Raw genomic sequence first — 14,838 nt, forward strand, 5'->3', positions numbered from 1 at the left:
CAAAATAGTTTTATAAAACCACAAGAACACAGAACAAAAACCTAAACATCGATTAAAAACTTGGCCCTCTGACCCTTGGCTCTGGAATTCCATCATCTCAAACCATTTGTTCACCATTTCTGGCTGTTGTTTCCTGTATGCCTTTTGAGAGTTTGCTTAAGTGTGTAGTCCACAGCCTGCCTTACCATTCCAGACTGTACAGCTTTATAATGTTGAAGTAGTGGTCTTATCACAGGAAGACTCAGGAAATAATTGACTGAGGTACCTGAAAAATGTTGATATCAGAACAGCAAATTGTCTGTTGCATAGTTCTTGATGGTTTTATTTCAAACTTAGTAAGGGGAAGGAGGATCAACAGTGGTTCCATAAGCAGCCAAGGAGGATTACAGTTTTGCTACAGTAGAAGTGAGAACTTCTAAAAAAACTGAGCTTTTTTTTCAGGGGCACATTAAAAGTTCAGAGCATGAAAGGCAGTGAGTTCAAATCAAGACCTTTTTGCTCATTATTACAGTAATATTTATTGCTCCCTTTGTCTTTTAGGAAAATGGATAATTAAAAATAATTGTTAATACACCAACATAATTCAAAGATAAAGGTCACTGTTAGAGGATGTGTCCCTGAATGTATGAGCCAAAACACGGGCCAGTCCCAGCAGAAAGAAAGTTTTACTTATCCTTTAATTACTTCATTCAATGATATTTGATTGATATGGCCAGAAATACATCCTGCAGGGAGTAACCTCCATCCCCATAACTGCAGCTGTGGTATATTTGATTTGCCTAACTAACTATCTGTAACATAAACTAACTGGTGGGGTTGGTTTGTCTCACGCCCAGGTTTAAAAAATTTGACAATAAATTCCTGCGGAGACTTCTAATCCGGGAGAACCAGCCCAAGTCCAGCATTGTTTCTCTGTACAAGAAGCTGGAAATCAAACACGCCATTGAGATGGCAGAAAGTGGGATGATAAGCACAGCCCCATCTTCAGCTTCTCTCAAGTGAGTAAAGCCAGTGTGGCTGAATCTCAGTGTAGGTTAGTGCATTTATTATACTACACCTTTTGTGTACAGTTCCAGAGGGGTAGCTGTGTTAGTGTGTATACATCAAAAACAATGAGAGTCCTGTAGCACCTTAAAGACTAACAAATTTCTGCGGGCATAAGCTTTCGTGGGCTGCAACCCCCTTCGTCAGATGCATCCCACGAAAGCTTATGCCCACAGAAATTTGTTAGTCTTTAAGGTGCTACAGGACTCCCGTTGTTTTTTTTCATTTGTGTACAGGAATCATCTCTTGTTTAAGACTCGTATGCTAGTGTTGCCTGACATTAAGTGCATGTGCAATTACAATTTTCCCCGCAATGAATCTGAAATAAATGCTATCACAGAGAGTGATGGCTCTAATTGCTGGGGCGCTGCCCCACTAAGGCCTGGTCTACACTTACCGGCAAATTCAGCGGCAGACGACAGGAGATATGCAAGCTACTCTTCTGTCGACTTCCTAAAGTCCATTCTGCCCGCCATCTCCAGTATGCTGAGCTGATGATAAATGCATTCCCGTTGATGCAGCATTACTCTTTTTCCAGGGATGGATTTATTAAGTCGATTTCCGGATTGATTGAGCGAGTCTTCACTTCTGCTCAATCGATCCTGAGAAATCGATCTTTTGCCACTATCAGTGAAGACATACCCTAAGAGAAGTTAAGGGATTCATTATTGCTCAATGTCGCCTTTAGCCCATAGATACTGAAGGTGATCTTTGCTCTTCCAGGTTGGAGAACCTGATGGGGACAGTTGCACAAATATCCCAGTGCAGCACATTCCCATAGGGGGCTGAGTCTAACTTTTGAGACAGTGCCTGCACATCTGAAAGCAGCTAGAGGGGAGGCGTCAGGGGAACTTTGAAAAGTACCTCAATCAGATTTGTATCTTAATCAAACTTGTATAGACTTTTGAGAAAGCACGACATTTTTGGGTGAGTGTTGAGCTTTGCCATTGACTTCAGTGAAGTCAGGATTACACCCTTCATCTTGTAAACAATTTTTTTTCCCTGTGTAAAATGTTATTTTTATCTTTAAGCAAGAAAACTGATAATTTTAATTTGTATGATCAAGTATTAAGCATTTCTCTTTCTCTCTGCTTCGCAACAGTGACTATGTGGAAGATAAAGTAACGCCGCTTTCCACTGGTGAAATGGAAAATATTCGAGAAATATTAACAAAGAATCTCTATCAAATACGACATCGGGTAAGCGTGAAGTTATACTTAACAGAATGTCCCACATCAGTTTTGAATGTAAAGATTATCTGTAAAATCCATTCTCAGGCCAGATTCTCAGCTGGTGAAAATCAGCATAGCTCCATTTGGATTTATGCCAATTGAGGATCTGTCCCTTTCACGTTCACAAATTGTGAATCACAATAAGGCTGTTTCCATAAGGGCTTTGCTGGCTTTTATACCTTTTTGTAGGTGCTAAATATTATTGTTCCATTATATCCAGCTTATTTAAATTACTTTTGAAGGCTCATGTTCACACAACCCAGTGAAACTAAACCTCCGTTTTGTCCCAGTTCTGTCATGCCCATGTTTTGGTCACCTCTTGATGTGAGATTGCTCTTCTCATTTCCAGTGGTTGTGCAGTTGTTTTTACTGAGAGTGCGAGCTGATGAGTTGGAAAAGTGGTGAAATAAAAACAAAAGGACACCGCACTTACATCTTTCTGTGGCTAAAATGGTGTATGTGTCTGTGTTTTTGAAAAGCATTCAAAAGAGGAGGTGGCTTCAGCTCACTGCAGCTGAAAATATTTTCCCCCTTTGGTGACTGATCTTATCACCTTCAAATGAGTGTCTTCTATTGACACATTGAATGAGCCAGTGTGGGGCTGGCACAAAGACTGTATTAAGCCATTTTCCCCCCCAGTTCTTTTTCATGATAAATATTGGCAGGTTTAACAAAGGCCAGGTGCCGAACAGAATACCCATGGAACAAATGACTAAACAAACATTGTGCTAATCATTCAGATTGTCCTTAATCAATTTTTAATGTGATTCAGTTTGTAAGATGTTTGTGATGCTTAATGAAAAGTTAAAGCAAAGAGTGCATTTTGTGCTGTTTGGAAACTTCAATGCATTTGCCACTGTGCTTTTGAAACTCTTACCACTGCCTTTGTTTTTCAGACGATGTCATATAACAGACATAGCCTGGCGGCAGATGCAAATGAAAAACAGGCCAAAGAAATTCTTATCCGTCACCGGCACAGCCTGAGGGAGAGTGTAAAGAAAAGTAACAGCCTGTCTAGGGACAAAATGGTAATTTGCATTTTAGTATATTTGTAGAAAAGAACTCATCATAGCTAAATATCATGCGAAAGGTCCTCAGAAACACAAAAAAACTTGAATGTGCAAGGGAACATGTAAAAATCAGTCATTTGTGATATTTGACACTTAGGCTCTAATCTTCCCCCTTGTTCTTGGCACAAGCCCCTGAGCTTGTGTGAAGCCCCATTTACCTCCACAGAGCTCCATACAGTTGCATCTGTGTGGAACATGTTGAAGGGTCAGGGCCTTCTGTATCACCTGTCACCCGAAATGTCCCCAAAAAACTTCACAAAGTCCATACACATAGCACTCCAGACAGACAGTGAAAGGGTGCAGCCGTAAGTTAATGGAGCCTGTCTGACTGAGACAGAAAGTGGCACTGAGGCACTGTCCATAGGATGCTCCTCCAACTATCTAAAGTGGAGAAATTTTGACCAAGCTTATCAGGCCAAGCCCCTCATTTGAAAAGCACCAGGCATTCTGTAATATCCACAGAGGCAGCACATAAAAAACCCTCTTCCCCCGCCCTTCGCCCAAGAAAATTACAAAATATGCAATTTATTCTCCTTCAAATGGTGATGTTTGAAGGGCTGAGTCAACCTTCTAATGCAATAATCATAAACTTCAAGTCATAGCTGAAAAACTGGGTAAAAGGGTCGTCCAGCAGCAGCCACACTGACAGCTGCTTTGAAATCAATCAATCTTCCCACTTTAGGAGAAAGGAAAATCAACCAGTCTTTGAATATTTATTTTCACATTCCAAGGTTACTTAGTAATTACTGTACTAGTTGAGGTCAGAGCGACATCTACAAGAATCACTGTATCTAATTACCATCATTACTGAGGCTACCATGGCATTTACTGTAATACTGGATCTTATTCGGGAAGTACTTGCACCTGTCAATACAATACTTTTCTGTCACTGAAGCTGTAGCTACTTTGCCTTAGACATGCTAATAACTAATTTACTAGCCAGGGATAGCAGAGGGACTCACAGGACAAAGACATTTTGAATATGGGAAGAGGAACAGGAAGTCAGAGTCAGATTTTCAAAATGCATGGTCAGTAATTTTTAAAATAATTGTTCTTAAATAATGCTGGATTTTTTTTATTTGTACTTAACCAATATGCCTTCAGCTCAGTGCTCATGGGTAACACCGTAATATCCAAAGAAGACAAATGTCTGACAGGAAATGGATTTCAATTTCAAGTTTCTTTTGGATACATGGGATGAGAAGATGGGGAAAGAGGGGAGATTTTAAAAGTTATTAAAAAAAAAAAATCTCCTTTTAACAACCACAAACTGGATACACTTGAGAATTTGTAAATAAAAAAGTAAGAGTCCTATGCTGACAGGTGCCTACCACCCTCTGGGTGTTGCTGACTGTCTTCAATTCCACATGATTTCAATGGCTCAGCACCTTGCAGAAGCTAGCTAGGCCTTCAGGCCCTGATCTTGCAAACAGTTACATGTGCTTAACTCTATGTAATGAGTTGTCCCAGGACCTCATTGGGATTACTCACATGTATCAAATTACTCAGATGCTTAAGTGTTTGCAGGACATGGGCCTAGATTTGTTCCTGCCTGATACTTTGTAACCCAATTTTCAAATGTGAGCTAATTTAAGTAACAGTAATAAAGTTCTAAACAGGGATTGCATATAGAATGACTTTAGGGTTTGCCTACATTAGCAAAGGTGATCAAGTAAAGGCTGGGGTTAATGAACATGTAACTAACCTGACCTAGCTAGATCTTTTCTCTAGTGTAGATGCATATTAACATATTATATTTCAATTTAGCTTGTTGACATCAACCTTACACTTCCCATTGGCTAGGGTAGGCCTCAGCCAGCTAAATGGAGGCAAAAGATTAGCCTAGGTCTATTGTTGGGAAAGATCATGATTAGCTATTAGGTGTTAGCCAAATTCAGCCTATCCGTCAGCTCTTTTCCTAAGCTAGACAAACCCTTTCAGACAGGGCACAAGCATAATTTTTTCAGGCCCAGTACAAACTTTTAGCATGGGCCCTTCCCACACACATACCACAATCCTTCGTCCCATACATACAATCTCATGAGCCAGGAAAAAAGTTTGAATTCGGAAATTACTGTTACATAGTCAACATTTCTGAAAAATGCCCCCCTTTGCTATTTTTGTTTAATATAACACCCAGCTTGAGAGTCCTATAAGTTTGCTGACTATTTTGTAACTTTTTGGTCATTATAAAGGTATTATATCTTGTCAATGTCTTGATTTTTTTATTCTAATGGACCAATGTGACTGCAAACATTGTATAATTAGGCCAATTAACTTTAAAGCTTTATTTTTCTGGCCTTTTTCATTGTAAAATCATGAATTAGCCCCCCCAAAGTCAATTTCTCTTGCAAGATAGACAAGATAGCTAGGTGGCCTAACCCTTCTTTTCAGGCTACAAGCCTGCATCTTTGAAAAGACAAGAATCAGATAATGTAGCACTACTCTCCCCTGCTTCCTGTAAACCTTCTGAATGCAGTGGTGCTAATGGTGGTACTACCTGACTATCTTGGAGTCACATGATGCATGTTCTGGCAGATTTTCTTTGTCATCAATTGCCAGTGCCACCAATACAGTCTCTATATTGAAATCATTTTCATCTTGATTTTGTTCATCTACTTCCCTAGTTAGTATATTGTGTGACTGCAGAAAGACCTTGTCTGATTTGAAAAACTGGAGGATAGGTTGGTGTCCTTTAGCTTCTTTTAGTTCCCTTTCTTTTACCTCCTTACATTTCTGGCTGCCTGATTTGTATTTATAGCCACCACATGGCAGTATGGGGTGTGTGTGTGTGTGTGTGACTGTGAGTGAATTAGACACTTACTCACATATATTTTGGGCCTGCAGATCTTACCAGAAGAAGCAGCAGCACTGGCTCCCACTGTCTTATGGTGCTTTGCTTTGCCCCTCCCACCAGCTGTCCCTCCCTCCTGCTTATGCACAAGAACCGGTAGCCCTGGGACTGGTAGTTCTTGATCTTGATATGATAGACCATGTCACAGAGAGGAGCACAAATCTCTCTGTCTCTCAGTCTCAAACTACAAGTTCTAGTTTAACTGCACAAGCACACACTCTCTGTTCTAGAGAAGGGCCTGGGCTGGGCCAGGATGCCCAGCAACTCACTGTTCAGAAATGTTGCTTGAGACTGCTCGAACACTGCTTCTGACTGGCACCAGCAAATCTCACAAGATCTGGACAATAGATACAGGGAAATAAATTTTTATAAATATCCTCAGGCATGATCTACAATTTAGCCTCAGTTTTTTCCTCATGGTAATGGGGGTTACAGCCTGAGCCGGGCCCCCCAGGGCCTCTGGGGCCTGGTAAGGTGTGCCCTTTTCCCACCCTGATATGGGGGCCCTGCTTTCAGAGTTCTCTCTTGTGTTTCTGGTGTTCATTATGTGATATTTCATTCTACTACAACTTAACACTATCTGCATTTATTTATGCAGGATACCACTAAAGCAACACGGTTTCTGTCACTGCCTAAAGACACTAAACTGCCAGAGAAATTACGAATAAGGAATAAAACATCATTTAAAGGTAATGCAAAGTTTTCTGATATTTGCATACTTGGGATGTACAGACTCCACAAATAGGGCCACAGGCCTGCTATCTTTACCCATATGAGTAATCCTTAGGCATGCAAGCAGTTCCATTCACATAAACATGATTACTCACATGAGTAAGGACTACTTGCTTGGGTGAGGATTTGCAGGATTATGCCCATACTCCTCACTCCTAAACTATAAATTCAGTAACTTATTAAGTTGTTTTTAGGCCCTCAACAGTATTCAGCGGGAAAGCAGCAACTGTAAGTATTTTTGTAATGTCACCTAGAGGGTACTGTGTTACTTTGCCATTGCACTTATGGGGCTGTTAAGACATGCCAGTGCTGATTAAAAATTAAGATAATAAAATATTGATAATTAGCTGAATTAATTAGAAGTGGCTTTGTTGCTCCAATAGAGTTTGGTGGTAACAGAACATATTTAATTGGGGGAGAGATAGGGAAAATGGGGAGAACAAGAATATGGACACTGTGGGTGAAAGACAGAAAAGGACGTGGGCGTTACAGTGGATAAGAAGCTGGATATGAGTCAGCAGTGTGCCCTGGTTGCCCAGAAGGCTAAAAGCATATCGGGCTGCATTAGTAGAAGCATTGCCAGCAGATCGAGGGAAGTGATTATGCCCCTCTATTCAGCATTGTTGAGGCCGCATTTGGAGTATTGTGTCCAGTTTTGGGCCTCCCACTACAAAAAGGATGTGGACAAGTTGGAGAGAGTTCAGTGGAGTGCAATAGAAATGATTGGGGGCTGGAGCACAAGACTTATGAAGAGAGGCTGGGGGAACTAGGTTTGTTTAGTCTGCAAAAGAGAAGAATGAGGGGGGATTTGATAGCAACCTTTAACTACCTGAAAGGGGGTTCCAGGAAAGATGGAGCTAGGCTGTTCTCAATGGTCGTAGATGACAGAACAAGGAGCAATGGTCTCAAGTTGCAGTGGGGGAGGTCTAGGTTGGATATTAGGAAAAAGTTTTTCACTAGGAGGGTGGTGAAGCACTGAAATGGGTTACCTAGGGACATGGTGGAACCTCCATCTTTAGAGGTTTTTAAGATGCGGCTTGACAAAGCCCTGGCTGGGATGATTTAGCTGAGATTAGTCCTGCTTTGAGCAGGGGGTTGGACTAGATGACCTCCTGAGGTCCCTTTCAACTCTAACATTCTATGATTATATGAAATCCTGGCCCTGTTGCAGCTAATGGAAGTTTTGCCGTTGGCTGCAATGAGGCCAGGATTTCACTCTCTGTGTTTCTGTGGATGAGAGTGAAATAAAAGTGGTTGTAACATTTGAAAAGGGAGTCAGAAGAAACACAACATATAAGTAAATCAGTGCAAGAAAGATCTGGAAAGCAAAATATTTAGTCCTTGATTCACATGTCTTCCAAATACAAACATATTTCCCTCATGATTCCCTTTTTCTTAATGCCAGGGGATATCTGCATCTAGGGACTGATCCTGCAAACCCTTATTCATGGGAGTGGTCCTTACATAAGTACTTCCATAAACGTCAACGAGATTTCTCGTGGCAGCAGTTCTGCACCACTGAAGTCAATGTGAGATTATGATTTATTTCAGTGGGAATAAGCCCAATATGAGTCAGCCTACTCATGTGAATGAGGGTTTGAAGGATTTCCTGATGCATTTCAGTGTCTATGACTTTCTCACCTTGTATGTTCAATACAGGGATTATCCCCTTTAAATATTTCCATGTGGTGAGATGCTAACATCTTGCCTACTTCTCCCTTTACCCCAAACTTTGTTGCTAAAAAATGAGCATCTTCTCTGCATTACTATCCACACATATCAGACAAGAGACATTGTCACAGGCATTAGAAAGAATTTAAATATTAGATCCACAGACTATCAGATCTAAGGCCATGTCTACACTGACGGTGGCAAATTCGCTGCTGTCAGATCTACTTATCTGGATCGACTGAGCGGTCAGTGAAGACCCGCTCAGTCGATCGAGAAATCGACATATTAAGACCACCTCCTCGAGTGGCATAGCACTGCATCAACGGGAACGAGGTTCCCGTCGGCGCAGTGCAGTGAAGATGGAGGGTAGAACAGAAGCACAGAAGACAACAGGAGTTACGCAAGTTTTGCGTAGTTTGCGTAACTCCGGTCGACTGCTGCCAAATCTCCGAGGTAAGTGTAGACCAGGCCTGAGATAGGAATACCTAGTCCAAACCAGGTGGCTAGGTAGCTAGGTCATTGAACATCTGTTAGGAGCTAGGACACTTCCATTCTATTCCCAGCTCTTCCGCTGACCTGCTGCATGACCCTGGCGCATCGTGTCTTTCTGTGCCCCGGTTTCTCAATCTGCAAAAGGGGGATAGTACTTACCCTCTTTGCAAAGTGCATTTTGTGCTATAAATGAAGCATTACAGACAAGCTAAGTGTTACTATGGCAGATGGCCCAGAATGCAGGGTCATGAATGAATTAGACTCCATATAGATGTATAGATGTCTCCATATAGATGTCTTTCTATAGTGTATTTTGGTGCCCAACATCTCAGTGTGTATCAAACCAGTGTTTGGGCATTTGGTTTCTCAAAAAAAAAAAAAAAAAAGAAATCTTCCATGGAAAGTAGACAGCTTTTGTGAAAAAATTAATTTGGTTGAAAACTGAATTTTCCATAGAAAAATAATTTCAATGGAACATCTTTGGCCTGCCCTATCTATTATTTTTATTATTGTAAGTAGAGAGAACCTGCTCCATCTGATTCTCTTCCACGTAAAGTAACAATCAAGCGCTATCACTGGGAAGATGCAATACATTTACAGTCAGTAACATTTCCAGACCATACTGCACACCATAATTCATGGTGTATAACCAGCCCCCCCACAAACTCAGTGATGGACCATGTCCTTGCAAGTTGGTAATTATGTCTTTGCTCTCCTGGAGTGTCGTGATGCTTTTTATTCGGTAGCTATGTCTACAGAGGTCATCCGCTGTCACCGAGAATTAAACACTGAAAAGGAAATGTGCCTCAAGATTATTCAATTGTCAAAGAATATATAATTTGACACATTCAGAAAAAAAAGCAAAAAACCTTCCTGCATCTCTGGTGGCAGACTTACTTCATTTGAAATAATGTGGGTGGATGAGCAATTATATGATGATATATTTTGTTGACCTCTTCCTCTTTTGTTCAAGAGAAATGCTCTGGTGAACTCTAATGGGTACTCTTCCTATGACAATATACTCCTCTTTAATGCAATTAAAGTAGATTTAAAGCACCATAGCTGACTTAAGTATAGGCAAAAACACAATTCATTTGTAAATAGTAAATGTTATAACGTATGGAAGTATTAAAATTATGGGAAGTATGAAAATATTGATGAAAATATTAAGAAATTGAAAGAAATGCTACCAAAGGGAAAATAATTGTATCTATATCTATCTTCAGGAATATTATCAATTTAAACTACTGGACCATGACCATTTAAGAATATTTGTTGATGGCTTTCACTGAGACAATCTGTACCCTTCCCTGGGGAGACTACTTGAGAATGGGTTTGAGAGATTTGGAAACTCTGGGAGGTTTACTGTATGGTGGCTCCTTGACATCATCCCTTCTGGTGATTTAAGGAGGCAGAAGACATGATCTCCCACCAGTGCAGATCCCCAGGGAAGATGCTTTTTAGCCCTACAGTCCCAGCCTTACGATCCCAAATCAGCTAATCTGGCCAGCCGCAGCCATGTCATGGCTCTTTTGGTGCAGTGTAGATGTGCCCTAAGAGCCCCATCCACATATCTTCATTCCCTTTCCCTCATGTAAGTGGAAGGGAGCAGATGGACTGCTATCTAGAACAACTGGAACTGTGTAAGGAAATGTGACAAATGCTTGGGAAAACATTCAGCCAACCGAGCACAAGTGCAAAATTCCCTCTGTGCAAATTTCTAGGAAAACAGGCAAAATGTCTGTGAAATTCAAACTACAGATGAGCATTTTGGGTGATACTGTCCAGTGCTCAGTTATTTTGTTTTACAGCACTGTATAGGCAGTGATAGTCTTAGTAACTAACATTTTAATTTTGTTTTAAATTAATCAGTGGGTGACAGCAGTGACTCTGAACTGGAGGTTGGTACCACAGTGCTCAATTTAAAGCCCAGAGCAGGAAAAATTTTGCGAGGCCAGAGACAGGAGCAGCCACTGCAGCAATTTAGAATGGAGTGGAGGAATGAAGTTGGAGACCATGATGGAAGAGCAGATCGCAGAGAAGCAGCCGACCAACCTCAAGCATCCATAGGGTTCAGGCAACCACTGTTGTCGAGACCAAGGTTTGGAACATTGAGTGAAGAAAATTTGACTGAAGATGTTAGATCAACAAGACCAATGCCACCACCACGATTAGTCAGGTGGGCATCTGAAACTGAAAGGCATACAAATAAATCACAGAATAATCCATACTGAACACAGCTGAAGTAGAACTATCAATAATAAACTACAGGTGCGCTAAATTAGTACTCTAAACTATCTGTCTGGACATTGGGATCTATTTTACAAACTTGGTGTGGATCTAAGTATTTCGTTTGGATTGCATGCCCATATCATTAATTAACTGGATGAAATACCGCAGCAAATGCTAAACCCAAGACACGAAAGAAAACATCTTTTCTGAATAACTTTTATCAATGCTCTGACAATTATGTTCTTTTTACTACTAAGGGGAAATGTGCCTTTTATCACACCATTTGCTCTGGAATCAAATAATCCAAGTTCAATATTTAATTATCCAACTAAGAATGTTTTAAAAACTCATACAATGAAGGGAACTTTTAAAAATATTCTAGTACATTTAAGATTTTATTTATGATTGAATGATGCTTGTCTAGATCAGATTTTTAATGTGAATAGCACTGAAAATTGCACTAGGTCCCTGTCTATAGAACTTGCTAGACAAATACATTTATCACTGCAGACTATTGTTAGAATGGCCAGTATAGTAGGATATGGTTAGGGGCTCTGAAGGCTGGAACAGGGTCAGAAGAGGAGGACCTAGCTGCAGAAGATGATTCTGATTCAGTTAACAGAAAATGGGCTGTAAAGTTAGGTGAATAAGTAAACTGGCTCATGAGTAATTCTGATTCATATTATCATAGAATCATAGAATATTAGAGTTGGAAGGGACCTCAGGAGGTCATCTAGTCCAACCCCCTGCTCAAAGCAGGACTAACCTCAGCTATATCATCCCAGCCAGGGCTTTGTCAAGCCTCAGCTTAAAAACCTCTAAGGATGGAGATTCCACCACCTCCCTAGGTAACCCATTCCAGTGCTTCACCACCCTCCTAGTGAAAAACTTTTTCCTAATGTCCAACCTAGACCTCCCGCCCTGCAACTTGAGACCGTTGCTCCTTGTTCTGTCATCTGCCACCACTGAGAACAGCCTAGCCCCATCCTCCCTGGAACCCCCTTTCAGGTAGTTAAAGGCCGTTATCAAATCCCCCCTCATTCTTCTCTTTTGCAGACTAAACAAGCCCAGTTCCCTCAGCCTCTCCTCATAAGTCCTGTGCTCCAGCCCCCTAATCATTTTTGTTGCCCTCCGCTGGACTCTCTCCAACTTGTCCACATCCTTTTTGTAGTGGGGGGCTCAAAACTGGACACAATGTTCTAAATGCGGCCTCACCAATGCCGAATAGAGGGGAATAATCACTTCCCGTGACCTGCTGGCAATGCCCCTCCTAATGCAGCCCAATATGCTATTAGCATTCTTGACAACCAGGGCACACTGCTGACTCATATCCAGCTTCTTATCCACTGTTACCTGCAGGTCCTTTTCTGCAGAGCTGCTGCCCAGCTCGTCGGTCCCCAGTCTATATTTTCCAGCATGTAACCAATGAAAGGTGCTGAGCACTTCCAGTGCAATGTTGAATGCCCACAACTTTCATTCATGTTAATGGAAGTAGATAGCACTCAATACCTATCAGGATTAAGCCCTGAAAGAGGGAGTTGCAGGCACATCAAAAGAGTCTGATTCAAGAACTGCCTCCTGTATCTCAGTTCGTAGCTGCTGTGGAAATGCAGCAAAATTGCTAGAACACTAGTCATAGGCGGAGAACAGATAGTCTCATGGAGTAGGATTCAGGAAATCTGGGTCCAGTTCTCAGCTCTGCTTGTGATCTTGGTTGGCTCATTTGGTCTCTGTGTCCTCTCTGTAAAATGGGAATAATAATCCTTCCTTTGTGGGACAGGGACTGTCTTCTATTATTTGTTTGTACAGCATGTTGCACAATGGGGCCTCAATCTCAGTTGGAGCCACTAGACACTACCATAAAATAAATACATAAATAAAAATAATACTAAGACACGTCTCTCATCTCAGTTTAGCTGGCCATTTTAGTTTTATTTAAATTAGAGGGATTTTTTTTTTTTGATGCCTCAAACTTTCCTAAAGTCTGCTGCTGTTACTATAATCCTTTTCTACTATTCAGGTTAGGTGGAGTTCTCCTGTCTGTCAAATGCAAATTCTAAATTGTGTGCAGATGGAAACATGATCTTTCTAACATCTCACTCAAAGGCTCATGTCAAGATAATTTCTCTACTGTAATATATTGATTTTTGCAAAAAGAATGTAGCCATGTTTCGTTACTATGGGAATCAGTCACTTGTGCATGACCATCTTCCTCTCTTTGGCTGATGATGGAGTGAGGTGATGCTACAATGTTAATTTATAAAAATAATTTTGAATTCATTTTTCAACAGCATTTTGTTTTATTACATGTATTAGAATTATCAGCAAATCCAGGTCCGAATTTCCCCCATAATGAGATTATGTTATGACTTGGGCATTTTGATCAAGTTTGACTTGTGACTTTAAAAAAAACATGATAAATTATGCACGTAGAAGGTTAGTTTGATTTACTCCCTGTGGAGCTCTCTCTTTCCTTTGCTGATAAGGACTAAACAAGTGACTTGGACTGAGCAAGTGGCTTAGTATCAAATTTCCAAAAGTGGCCTCTGATTTCTCACAACTCCTGAGGCCCTGCATCTTTGACTGACTTCAGCTGGAGTAGTGGGTACTTCGTGCGATTGAAGAGGCAGCCCCACGTTTAAACTGGACACCCCAAAATTGAAGCACCTAAAATTAGGGGCCATTTTCAGAAATGTGGGTCTTAACCTCTTTGTACTTCGATTACTTAATTTATAAAACAAGATAATGCTTACTTTTAAATGCCTTTTGAGACCTATGAATGAAAAGCAGTAAGTAAATGCATACTATGCAGTTACAAAATTATATTTTCAAGTATGCCTGCTACTACCTTTTTCTCTACGGAAAGAAAAGCAAATTGGAATGTTATCTTTAAGACTTCCTAATCTGCACCTTTTGTTACAGCCTGCAATGTGGATTTTGTTTTTGGTTATCCTATTTCAAAGAAAGTTTGTGGGTGTTGGGAAATTAGAAGCCAAAAAAATGTATGACTATCGTCTAGCACCATCTATTGGCAGAAATGATGTATTGACTATAGAAAAAAATTTGTCTGCCACACAGAAGCGAAGAGAGAAATTTAGGGAGACAGAATTAAATTGAAGTTTGGCCAGGATGACAAAATTAACACACTTACCGTTGTGAAAAGTATTATGGGATCTATCGTGACAGTGATCAGCACATTGTGTCTCCCTAACAAGAATATTTCTTGCAGGATAGCACAGATCCTCAAATAGGACATCATATTGGGGCATTAACTTCTTGGGCTAGTCCAAAGACAGCTAGGACCGGAGTTCTGTAAAGGTTAGGTAGTGGGGGGCATACTGCAGAGGTTGGAGACAGAAGGGCTTGGAGAGATTAGCCAGATGGTTATAATGAAATCAGACTAGGACAAACATAAGTTTTAAATATTATCACTCAATCACCAAGTACTTTCTGGAAGGCAAGATGTTGCAGTTCCACAGGAGAACACGGTGGGTTGGAGTAAATTCAGACA

The 14,838-nt window shown here is 40.8% G+C and overlaps 1 protein-coding gene across 1 annotated transcript in view; it reads left to right on the forward strand.

Moving 5' to 3' along the window:
* SLC9A2 (solute carrier family 9 member A2) overlaps positions 1-12,304 on the forward strand; it is a 37,764-nt gene extending 25,460 nt beyond the window's left edge. Inside the window, exons 8-12 of the mRNA XM_067563547.1 lie at positions 837-998; positions 2,147-2,243; positions 3,173-3,304; positions 6,799-6,889; positions 10,968-12,304. Coding sequence (XP_067419648.1) covers positions 837-998; positions 2,147-2,243; positions 3,173-3,304; positions 6,799-6,889; positions 10,968-11,329 — 844 coding nt within the window. The 3' untranslated portion in view covers positions 11,330-12,304. The remainder of the gene's footprint in view (positions 1-836; positions 999-2,146; positions 2,244-3,172; positions 3,305-6,798; positions 6,890-10,967) is intronic.
* Positions 12,305-14,838: the final 2,534 nt, after the last annotated feature.

This window comes from Emydura macquarii, unplaced genomic scaffold (genome assembly GCF_026122565.2).
Source record: "Emydura macquarii macquarii isolate MOO-44397 ecotype Brisbane River unplaced genomic scaffold, CSIRO-AGI_Emac_v2 contig_2531, whole genome shotgun sequence".
Taxonomy (NCBI): Eukaryota; Metazoa; Chordata; order Testudines; family Chelidae; genus Emydura; species Emydura macquarii.